The 12214-nt window shown below is 45.0% G+C and overlaps 2 protein-coding genes across 2 annotated transcripts in view; one reads left to right on the top strand and one right to left on the bottom strand.

Moving 5' to 3' along the window:
* The window catches only part of LOC128442553 (NACHT, LRR and PYD domains-containing protein 12), a 226845-nt gene that overhangs the window by 70717 nt on the left and 143914 nt on the right, over window positions 1-12214 (bottom strand). The gene's annotated exons all lie outside the window — the stretch shown is intronic.
* The window catches only part of LOC128442753 (C-myc promoter-binding protein), a 34021-nt gene that overhangs the window by 6928 nt on the left and 14879 nt on the right, over window positions 1-12214 (top strand). Inside the window, exons 5-15 of the mRNA XM_053425331.1 lie at window positions 785-1071; window positions 1960-2026; window positions 2232-2290; window positions 2615-2759; window positions 3194-3369; window positions 3875-3975; window positions 5574-5789; window positions 8426-8571; window positions 8785-8823; window positions 11010-11143; window positions 11863-11995. Coding sequence (XP_053281306.1) covers window positions 785-1071; window positions 1960-2026; window positions 2232-2290; window positions 2615-2759; window positions 3194-3369; window positions 3875-3975; window positions 5574-5789; window positions 8426-8571; window positions 8785-8823; window positions 11010-11143; window positions 11863-11995 — 1503 coding nt within the window. The remainder of the gene's footprint in view (window positions 1-784; window positions 1072-1959; window positions 2027-2231; window positions 2291-2614; window positions 2760-3193; window positions 3370-3874; window positions 3976-5573; window positions 5790-8425; window positions 8572-8784; window positions 8824-11009; window positions 11144-11862; window positions 11996-12214) is intronic.

The following is a 12214-nucleotide window of genomic DNA, read 5'->3' as shown; positions in this document are numbered from 1 at the left end:
ATTAGGAAGTCAAAGTAATCTTGAAATACATGTTTTCTATTATTTATCTTTTTTTTAAAGTAGTTCTTATCACATTGATGTGTTTTCATGTTTCTGATAAGTTTGATTTGTGATTTGATCGTGAATCAGCAAAGTTTCACGTTTCCAGGAAGCAGGGGGGGGGGGGGGGTTATTTGACCTGATGTTGATACTGGCTCAGCTCACTGCTGCTGGTTGCAACTCACGGTATCGATGTAGAATAAAGGTGAAACAGACAACCAGGTGTCATTGGCAGCTGTTTTGATGATTGATTATATAATTCAATTAAAAATACAGAACATTTGCCTCTTGCAGCTGCTCGGTGCAAAAATATTTCCTTCATTTCGTTGTGTTGTATCATTTTAAATTAAACATCTTTGGGTTTTGAGTCATTAGTCAAGAATTCTAAGACTTCAGCTTCGAGGAATTCTCTGGGATCTTTGCTTAAATGTTTTGACATTTTATTATGTCAAAATGAATAAGTTGATAATGATTGATTTGGCAAATTAATAACCTCTGTCAAGTGCAGATGTGCTCTACTGAGAGTCATCAGTTACTAGCAGCGCTGAGATGAAACAGATGCAGTCGGGGGTGCATTCAAACAGACCTGATGTGACCTTTGACCTGAACCTTTCTCCCCCAGGTCGACAGAGATGCTTCGCCAGTTTGACCTTTTTAAAAGCATGTGTCACATCAGAAACACGACAACAGAGCATTGCAGTGTGGTGTTTTACGAGTTGTGTAACCGACATGTCTCCTGCTCCAGGTGTACGGTGCTGCCATCCAGTTCTACGAGCCCTTCCCACAGGAGTGCCTGTCCGATCAGCAGCTCTCCCAGCTCGGCCTCCTGAGCCTGGATCCACCTGAGCCCTCCTCCGCCTCCCTGAACCCCGCGGCTTCAACCAGCGGCCACACCACCGACCCCCGCCTGGTGCACACCAACAAGTGCATCTGCCTGCTCTCTCACTGGCCCTTCTTCGACGCTTTTCGCAAGTTCCTCACATTCCTGTACCGCTACTCCATCTCCGGCCCTCATGCCCTGCCCATCGAGAAGTGAGTCATCCCTCAGGTTCAAACACATCAAACATATTCTGTTTGTGCGTCCGTCTCAAACGATGTAACCGTCACTGCCAACATATACTGGCATGCGTCCTTCACGCTGCCGTGTTTGTTTAGCCATATATCCATATCCACTAGAGGGCAATGAAGAGTCTAGAGTCTCTGACAGCAGAAAACGTGTCGACGGTGGAGGAAGCTGTGAAGTAACCACATGAAGTTGCTTGTAGTTTCTTACCAACTCGTAAAGTCTCTCCTCCACCAATGTTGACATTTCTTCCTCGTATCCTGTCTTCATTTCGCTTGAACTACTTGGCTATGCTGCCCCCCCCCCGCGATTTCCAGTAGTACTGCTCTGTTTGGTCCGTATCTGTCATCTTTCAGACGAAATGCTCACATATGGACAAAATTAACGCAAAAAACGGACACAACACTCAATCTGTTTACATGTTCGTATCCTACGTGGAGCATAAATCAGTCTATAGTATGTAAAGTTGACAGAAATATAACATTCTGGCATATAGGAGTATACTATATGGGTTAAGGTTAGGGGGGGCGGGGCAGATGGCAAAACTCAAAATGTAACAATACATTATTAACTTTTTCGGTTTTCTCTACATTTGGGGAAACCAAACAAAAAGTAAATATTAAATAATAGGTCCATAAATAACAGATCAGTGACCCACAGCTGTTTTTGTTGTGAAAACCAGGATATTCACTTGACGTTATCCTGGTCAGGTGATGTGTTTCAGAAGATTCATGCCTCCTGTGTTTCACTGCTGCTCGTAACTCGTGCCGCTCTGCGAGGGGCGAGCTGATGGACGACTTGGTCGCCCACTGAAGTTATTTCTGGCCTCACCTCCTCCCTGTTCTTCTCCCTCTCAGGCACATCTCGCATTTCATGCACAAAGTTCCCTTCCCCTCCTCCCAGAGGCCTCGCATCCTAGTGCAGGTAAGTTTGACTCACAAGGTATTTGTTGTTTGTCTTTGTCAAAATAGTGCACAGATAAAGTGTCATCGTCTGCCTTGTGATGCCTGAGGGCTGCAGGCGAGGCAAAATTTAGATCCTCCGCTACTGTTGAATATTTGAATTATTCAGTGTAGGTGTATTTTTCTTGCCTGGTTGGTTTTTATCTCACTTTCCAGCTTTTCCACAGCTTTCCCCTCATGACAGCCTGATGCTGAGCCAGCCGGTATCTTCTCCTTTACCGCTCAGGTGAGAGTTCACACGCATCAGCCACTGATCTGCCTCACATGACACATGGATGCAGTGCACGTGCTCAACAAACATATTTCATTTGCAATATTTCTCTATAGGTTTCTGGAGATTTTTAAGACTTGTTTTTTTAATTTAGCAGTAGATTTGTCTTTGATACTGCATTTCTATTGTTTAAATATTATCAAACTGTATTCATACCCAAGAATATGAATCTAACATTCACACAGCCATGAGCTTGCTGGTGTTGTGAAGCCTGTTTCAGTTGTTTCTAGAAGACAATACTTAAATTTTGTACTTTTATCTAAAAAAAACAATTTGCAGCGGCGGCAGATTTTCCACGCTGCTCCAAAACCTGGGACCAGAGAACGCCATCACCCTGCTGGTGTTCGCCGTCACCGAACACAAGATCCTGGTGCACTCGCTCCGACCGGCCGTGCTGACCAGTGTCACCGAAGCACTGGTGTCTGTAAGTTACTGCTTTAAACCAGGAGCTGGTCTCACCTCCACCGTGTTGCTGTGCTGCCTTGTCCTTTGCTTTTGTCAATGTCTTTCTTTTACATTTAATATTAGCCAATAGTGAAGTTATTCATTTCTGATAGTGATAATAATGTGAGTTTTTGTTGTAGAATGATCCTATGAATTTTTTTAGTGATTTTGTTTGTTTGGTAATTCATCTTGTGGGTGTGGTTTTTCTGATTACTGGTTATTACCAGACTGGACAGAATTGTGTAGATTTCTTTCATGGATTTCATATTTAAGTTGTGTAAAATAAACAGATGTTGTCTGTCTTTAGAATTCTGTTTAAGTGTTTACCTCTTTGCAGCAATACAAATAAATCAGCAGCAGGTAACTTCTCAGGTCGGTGAAGGCCTCACGCTCTCCCTCTCTCCTGCTCCTCAGATGATCTTCCCGTTCCACTGGCCCTGTCCCTACATCCCCCTGTGCCCCCTGGCGCTGGCCGACGTGCTGAGCGCCCCCTGTCCTTTCATCGTGGGAGTGGACTCTCGCTACTTCGATCTCTATGACCCCCCGCCAGATGTGAGCTGCGTGGACCTGGACACAAACACCATCTTCCAGTGAGCATCACACAAAACCTCCCATCGCTGTCGTTATCTAGAGAAACTACTCGTGTGAGGCGTGAGCTCTATGACATTAAGTTATTTTGAAAACATTATCCATCTCCATGATGAAGACTGAACTTGCTGTTTTAAGGGGTTGAACTTTAGGGCAGCGAGCCGCACATATAACGTTCAGCACTTCCAGCTTTAAGATCAACATTGTTTCCTTTCACATATTTTTTTCCAGACCACATTCGTGCCTGTTCCCGAGTTCTAAGTTTAGAGGTCACGCCAATTTCCTGGAGCCTGGTGGAAATTCTTATTTTCACAGTGTCAGACTTGTTTTAATTTGAAGCTCATGTACTTTTCTGGTATGTCAGGTGAGGCCAGCGATGGTTCACATCAGTCTTTGGCCTCATTAGCAGCCAGACAGCGTTAGGGTGGTCTGAGCCCGACCACTGTCCGTGTTGGTTTAGGCCTCTCAGCCTCCCAGCAGCTCAGTGTCTGCCTCTGCTTCTTTCAGCAATGAAGATAAGCGAGCGCTCACATGGAAGATCCTGCCAAAGAAAGCCTGTAAAAACCTGATGAATGTGCTGAGCAATCTCTACCAGCAGCTGCTCGACGGTGAGTACTGGGCTGACAAATGACCTGCTGGAATACGTTTTCACACAAATGTGCCGGTGGTTTGATTTTTGTTGTTTTCATTTCATGGTCACTCCTGCGTGTCTGGTAAATAAAAAAAATATTTCAGGAAACGTTGCAAATTTGTGGTTTTCTTCTTATTCTGTGTTCAGTTGAAGAAAGGATTTCTAAACATCGAGTCAAAGCCTCGTTCTTTCACCCTGGCCAGAAAAACCACGAGCAGCTATGATCATCCGGCTTTTGTCTTCAGAACTGATCGGTGGTGAAATGTGACAAATGCGTGAACACACTAATCTCTACACTGTAAAAACACACATTTACTGATCAAAGCGTCTCAGACTCGTACTGCAAGTAGCTTCAACCCACAGATGAGATGCAATGGATCCATTTGACCACACACACACACACACACACACACACACACACACACACACACACACACACACACACACACACACACACACACACACACACACACAGAAGTCGTGCTCTACTTTATGCTGTAGGAAACCTGAGAGCCAACTTTTCATGTTGTGGTCGTCTGCAGGTTTGTGTACAGATGAGGAAGGAGTCAGTCGCCATTTAAAAACATGTATTAACACAATAATGTTCATGTTCAGGGTATAAGACTTCTTTGACTTCATAATCACATTGTGTAATCAATAAAAGAGAACGTGAGGCTTATTAAGGTCCTCAGAGTTCTTCTTCATTCATCATCATTAGTTTGGGATTCTGTTGTCTTTCCAATTTGTCCTGGATTCAATCCAATCAGAAGAAGCTGAACACCAGCAATAATCCCATCGTAGCTTTATATCCCAATTATCCGTCTGCCTCCAGCTCCGGGCTCATTGTGTTATTGTCAACTTTCCCTGCTGCTCGCTGAGCTCACTCTCCGAGCTCACTCACAAAACCTGCTGCTTGACGAGCGGTAGAAATTGAATAAATCAATTTACTGATTCAGTGAAGGTGAAAATCTAGTGCTGAATATTGATACGTCAGCCGGAGGTTTAATCTGAGAAATTTAAACCACGTAGACCTGCAGAAACTCCAGTTTATTAAGTCTGATGACGTAAATCCTGATCCTCGTTCACCAAACAAGACTTAAAGCAACACTATGTAATGTTTCACCTTAAAACACCAGCTTCCAAATGAGCTTGATGACTTATTTCATCTGTTCTGTGTAACTCTGGTGAGTGGGTTTCATCTCCTGTGAGAAGAACTGACCGAGAGTCACAGCTTCCAGCAAGTTGAAGAGTGAAGCAGAACTGAGATCAGTTAAAAAGACTCAGAAGATATTAAAAAACCAGAGTTTATCTCCAATATTCAGCAGGAAACCTTTAAAACATGAAGAACTGGGTGGGTGATATCCAGCGTTCGGTTGTGTTTCAGTTCAGAGAGTGAGTCGACACAGTCACGGATCCACTCATCACACTAAAACACTTCAATCGTAATGACTTCATCAAAATTCAAACGATGGCACAGTTTCAGCACCGACCTCAGTTTGAAGGGACGATTGAACGATTATGTTGATGCTAATATGCACTGAGTAAACGCTGAATGAGTTTTCTCTCTGATTTCAGGTCAGCAGCGACCCGACGGGCTGCTGGAGCTGAGCATGAGCGACTCCTCGGAGCTGAGCTGTGGGAAGAGCCTCCACACGCTGGAGCTGGAGATCCAGGAAGCCTTCCTGCGCTTCATGGCAGCCATCTTGAAGGGCTACCGGTCCTTCTTACGACCCATCACCCAGGCGCCGTCTGAGAAAGCCACAGACGCCAGCTCGCTCTTCGACCTACAAGGTATTCAGAAGTATAAACCTCTTCCCCTGTGCAGAATTCTGGAGACTCAGAGGAAACAGGACGGATGAACCCATCTGTCCTGTTTCCTCCGCAGCCTCCTCACACCAGCCATCTATCCACTGCAGTGTCGGGAGCCAATTTCTCTTCTCTCTGAAACAAATAATCTGCACGATGGCTCCCAGCGAAGTGTTTATTGATTGCAGATGGTTGAAGCTTTGCTGTTTTAAAACCAGTAATCTGACATGTGTGGTGCCAGCTGCTCCACCACACGCTCCTGAGACCGATGGAGCTGATCTGTTCCGGGCCGGATTTGAGTTTTATGCTGTGGTGGTTGAGGAATTCACTCATTTGGCTTCAGAAGCTCAGGGAAACGTTTGTGTATCATCGTTCAAACTGAATATAATCGTATCACTTTGGCACGATTTGACAGATGCCCTGAGACGAACAGATAATGAGTCTTCACCTAAAGAAGAGATATGATGTTTTTTTTAGTGTTTCTCTCCGCGAGTGTGTTATATAGTGTTTTTCTGTGAATGTAAAAGTTTGTGTTATTTTTCACAAACTGAAGCTGGAAGCTGGAAACACAGCGACTCCTCATGGATCAGATCTTTGTCTTGTAGTTGCTTTTTTAACAAGTGTATTTCGAACCAGAAAGTTTAGATTTCGCCTCCACCTCTGTCTGGACCCGACGGCACTCCAAAAAATGTGGAAGTTCATGTTTAACCCTAAACAACAACAGATCGAGGATCTCTCGGAACAAAGCAGGTTGAACATCTGTTGAAGAGTTCCCTTTCATATCCAAACCTCTTCAATCTGATTTATCTTTTGGAGAAAACCTGTTTGAACTGATTCAGATGGTTTTTATTGCTGAAGCTCTTTGAAAAATGCTATATTTAGTTTTTATCCTCAGTCAGTTTCTCAGATCAGTCACAGTCTCTTTCAAGGTTCTCGGGACCCAGAGCTGTTTCTTTTGTCTATTTAAATAATCTGAGGTCTGATCTGAGGGATTGATTTGTGAGGTTAAGCTGTTTGTGTGGAGCAGATCAATCACATCCTGAGTATTTTAGATCCAGTGTGTTGGTTTGAAGACCTGATCAACGAGCAGGGAACTGATGTAATCCCCCAAAAGTTTAGTCTGCTCCTCTGATTGGTCGTTATCCGGTGTCCGGTCGAGGCGGTGAAGCCCCTTCGAGTCCCGGCTGTACAGGTACAGTGGATTATTAGAGCTAATGAGTCCATGAATATATAAACGAATGCTGTGTCATCGGTGGCACCTTCCTCTCTCCAGCTGGTCAGACTCGAGAACAGATGCTGCTGTTTAAAACATGAGCTTTCACAAGTGTCCGTCCTCACCTCGGAGTAAACACACAGGAACTGTTTACGCAGCGTTTGCCGGGGTCGGGGGTTCAAGGCTGTTTTGTCAGTTTGCAGCGCAGCGACCATGAAGCCTCCGGAGGCTCGAGTCCGGCCTCTGCGTCCGGGGCGCGTTCACGTCACGTAAAATCGTGGCCGCGCCGCTCGAGGACGGCTGCAGCCAAGGTCGTGTCCGGAGTGAGTTACACGATACAGCAAACAGGACGTTACACAACCTCCCGGCTGAGGAGAGACGTAAAAGCCTCTACGTCAGGTGGATGTCAGATCTACAGCAGCATAAAATATAGAACGTGTTGCCGTTTTGCTGCCTCCCAAAATAGAAGTGTCCTCCGTTATCTAATTATAGAGCTTTCAGTCCGTCAGCTTAACTTCATTAAATGCAGGGAGAGTCCGGCCGAGTCTGGAGTCCGGTCTCTGAATAAGATAAAGAGCTGAGAGCAGGTATGGTCCGACTCAATGGTCCGGGCTGCAGATCAGTGTCCGGATCATACACTGTAAATAAAAATAGTGAAGTGTTTCGATCGACTCCCCACGGAGCTGGTTGCATCACAGATCACATCCCTCGCCTCCTCCATGTTAGTGCAGGGGATATGAGCCCCAGAAGTCAAAGTATACGTGAAGCAGGCGGCGCGGTGGTGCAGTGGTTAGCGCCGCCTGATCCCAGTTTGGCTGGGAGCTACACAAACAAACAAACAAACAGTTTAACTCTTAATTAAATGCTATGAAAATGAGGTGAGACGTGATGACGGACAGCTGAGACAGATGGTAGCGTTTGTATCTGGGATGTCTTAGCTCTATTTCTGTAAAGAGATGGGAAGAGCAGACACGTCGTCCATCTTTATATACACTCTCTGCTTAGGAGTGAAATATTCATCAGCTGCAGGAAGTGCTTCTCAGTGTTTGGCTTCCACCTCTGTGCCGTGAGCCAGTGTCCATCCATCCTGCTTCCAGTCCCGCAGCAGCAGCCGCGGCTTATTAGTCAGTTAAACTGCTTTCAGCTTCCATCAAGGAAGCTATTCATCCCCAAAAGGCCATTATACTAATAACAGTGTGTTTGGCTGCATCATCCAGCACCAGACAAATGGAGGTTGTATACGTTGTACATGGAGCCTTTAGTGGGATAATGGATTGTTTCACCACACCTTCAGAAAGGAGTCTGTGAATCACTCCTGTCAATCATTTTACAGCAGTTCAAATATCTTAAATAAATGTTTGGTCATATATTTATTTAGAAGCTGATGTTTAAACATTTGTGTCCTCAGGCTTCTTGAAAAGCCGCGACCGCTCTCACCAGAAGTTCTACTCGCTGATGACCAAGACCCAGATGTTCATCCGCTTCATCGAGGAGTGTTCGTTCGTCAGCGACAAAGACGCCAGCCTGGCGTTCTTCGACGACTGCGTGGACAAGGTGAGCTCGTTATTCCTAAATTGTGTTTTTTAGAGTTTCTTTCTGATGCAGTGGAATTTAGCTTCTGAAAAAAACCCTTCTGGAGAGATTCTGTTGTTTTCTGTTCATCCTCCTGCGACAGTCACAGTAGCTTCTACTCTCTCCTGTGTTTCTTCACCTCCTCCTCTTCTGTCTCTTGTCTCTTTCCTCTCCTGCCTCCATGTGTGCGAGCAGCTGTACAACTCAGAGCGGAGTGCAGACAAAGGAGGGAAGGTGAGTCTGTTATTACTCTGTCGATTCTGGCTTCATTTTGTCTCCACATTGGGGATTTGTGCCTCGTGCATGATGCTAGCAAACAACAACATCATTAGAAATTGAAATAAGATGTAGAGGGAGCTACATGTGTCTGTTAGGCTTCATCCATACTAGTTCATTTCCATTTGAAAACACATTGATTCTATTATAGATGAGGCTGACTTCAGAGCTGCTGAAACAGAGAAGTCCTGTTTGAGGTTCAAAGGGCAGAGGCAGAGATGTTTGGAAACAACTTCGCTCACAGCAGCTTTCTGATTGGGTCTTTTTGGTCACGACTTGGCCTTCCCTGATTCGTCAGGTTTCAACACACCATAGATAATTTCAAGTGCTACTTTGTTTTACAGTGATACAACTGTTAAGTAGGAAATGAGACAATCAACCAATCTCTTTACACCTGCACGCACATGCTCAGTTTACATGAGTGGCCGCTAGTTGTGTGTTCTGAGGCATGTTCTTTTGGACATAGTTTAAAACCGAATACAGATCCAAAACCCTCCTGTGTTCAGAGATCGTTTTAGTTTGAAAAGGTCCTATTCAAATGAAACAGTAGTGTGTGTGCAGCTCTTGACTCTGAAGGAAGCAGTTTGCCTCCAGCCGGCGGCTTTAGCCTGAACTGTCGTGTTCAATTCCCCGCTCACTCATCAGACTCTGATTTATAAGGAACACATTTAAATTAAATACTGTGACTATCCTAGAAGATGATAGTTTTCCATTTTGTTGGGGGGGATATTTGAATTTGCTTCGACTGCAGTTCTTCCTGTGCTGTATACTTTTTCACGAGTGCTCGTGAGTCAGGGCTTTCAATGCTTCAGGGATTTCTGAGGCGCTAACGGAGCATGAAGAGTTTTTTAGAAACATCCTCTGGGCTCATATCCTTCAGTGTGACAGTGTGTGTGTCGTCTCTGCTCCACCGGCAGCGGTCCCCCCCCCCCCCGGCTCACAGTGTTACTCCATCACATGTGTTTGCTGAAGGTTACATCTCGTGTGTTTGCAGTCTTAAAGTCCACAGAGCCTCTCGCTTCCCCAGTCACGTCTGAGGGTCACTGGTTTTTACAGGTGACATTTGTAACAGACTCTGAAATAGACTTGGCCGTCCTTGGATCACTTGTGTGTGTGTTTGTGTGTATGTGTGTGTTCTGGCTGTAATGGAGACATAGTGGAAGGGAATTCTGAGGCCAACGTCCACAGCTTCTACTTCCTGTGGCCCCAGACCTGCAGTGGGGCCCCGGGTCTTCTCGTCCTTTCTATGTTTCAGCCTTACAGTCTTTGTGATCTGTGGCTGGATCTCATTATTTGCTCGGAGAGAAAGTACACAAAGACATTGTGCTGCACACTAACGCACTCAGCAGTCATACAGAGAAAGATAAGGTTAGCATGTATTGATCCCCGAGGGAAAGTAGTTCTTCACAGCAACAAATTTAATTAGATCCAGCGGAGGAACAACACCGAACAGAAACTAATCACACAAATGAAAATGTAATTGAATCAATTAACAGCTGTAAAAAGCAAACTGTAAAGGGGGGAAACTGAATGTAAAACTAGAACGGCTCTCCGTAGAGCACATACCTCCGCTAATGCTCAACAGTGCCCTTATGCAACCACATTTAAATTCACTAGATCCATATGTTTGTGTGGATCCAAATACCCAAAATATCTTCATGTGGCTTCCCTGTAAAAGTTCTTTAACATGATTCAATCCTGGTTTTGGTCGGACTCTGTTTATTCTATTTTTAAAGTTTTGATTAGTGTGAATAGATTTTTGACATTAAAGATAATACTTCACTGTAGGAGATTATGAGGGAAGATGGAGAACTGAATTGTTGATTTAAAAAAACAAGAGAGAGTAAAGAGAAAGGGAATCTAGGTCACCTGCTGTCGTCCTCCCTCGGCTCTGCCAGACACATTCTGTAGGAACCCTTCTCTCCGGGTGACGGACACGAAGCTGCTTCCAATTTACGTTTCAGAGAAAGTGTTTATTTAAAAGGTGTCAGGCCGAACACTGAAACATCTATTACTAGGCATAAATTCAGGATTCAACGTCCAGTGAAGTAGACTCCCCGTTTCTCTCTGCTGTGCACCACCACCCACACATCTCTGTTGTGTGGTTGTGTGTGTGTGTTTAATTGTGTGCATTTGCTCTGCAGGTGGACGGTGAGAAGCCGGAGGAGTCCAGGCTGATGGAGTTCGATGAATCCCAGCGCAGTGAGCACACGGTGTTCATCACACCTCCAGAGCTGCCCCCCCTGCCCGAGGGGGAGGAGCACCCGCTCTGCTACAGGTAAATATGGAATACATAAAACGTTTATAATTATTATTAAACCACGACTTGGCACCGGAACAGAAGGTGTTGTGTTGGATTGAATCATGTGCTAATAAGTCAATGATTCAACATCTGAACAGGCTGCTACTTCACAAACATGTTTAAAAACTGTTTTATATGTGAAAGAGGCCACTTCCTGTTCTTCTGAGCCGTAAACAGAACTGACACTTAACAGCGGGGGGGGGGGGGGGGGGGGGATTACAGAATCTAAATAATAAATTGAGTTGAAATTCGGTGAAATCGCAGTCGGAGCAGCCGATGATGAGGATCAGCAGGAGTCCAGCTCCCTCACTGCGAGTAAAGAACTTGACTGCTGGTCTGTGTGGGTCTGACTCTGTGGTATCCACATTCCACAGTCGAGTTTAGCTCTTTATAATTTATGCTCTTTCAGAACCACCTAAATTAAGCTGCCCTAATAATCCATGATGACCTGCAGCGTTCCAGAATTTTGATTGTCTCTCTTTGAATAAGATTACAGTGAAAAACCATATTAATGATCACTGTGACCTTGGAAGGAATTATTTTACTTCAGATGTTACTGGAAAATGACTTTTTATCTGCAGACGCTGGTGGATTCCTCTTCCTCTTGTAGGCTGAGAGACTGCTTTCACTAATGTGTGTGTCTGTGTGTGTCTGTGTGTGTCTGTGTGTGTCTGTGTTTGTGTGTTCTTCATCAGGTACGATGGTTTCCCAGTGTTGAGTCTTGACCTGTTTGACCCGATGGAGGGCCTGCGGACGCCCTCCTCCCGCCTCGCTGCCAGACACAGCTGCCCCACCAGCCCTGCCCCCATGTTTAGACGCACCAAGCAGGTCAGCACCGCAGTAGCTCACCGCTGTCACACGTTCGATTCCTGAACTGTTTGTCTAAGCACTCGAATCGGAGCAAAGCAAAATCAAACTCACAGGAATTAAAACCGAAACCATCAACTGCTACTTAAACTCAGGATCCAGAGGAACTGATATCCACATATTCAGAATATAGTGGAGGAAAATCAAGTTGTGTTACTGATGCAGTGGTTTTAATAATAG

This window comes from Pleuronectes platessa, chromosome 1, assembly GCF_947347685.1.
Source record: "Pleuronectes platessa chromosome 1, fPlePla1.1, whole genome shotgun sequence".
In the NCBI taxonomy this organism is placed as follows: Eukaryota; Metazoa; Chordata; class Actinopteri; order Pleuronectiformes; family Pleuronectidae; genus Pleuronectes; species Pleuronectes platessa.
This window is presented reverse-complemented; position numbering and strand designations above follow the sequence as displayed.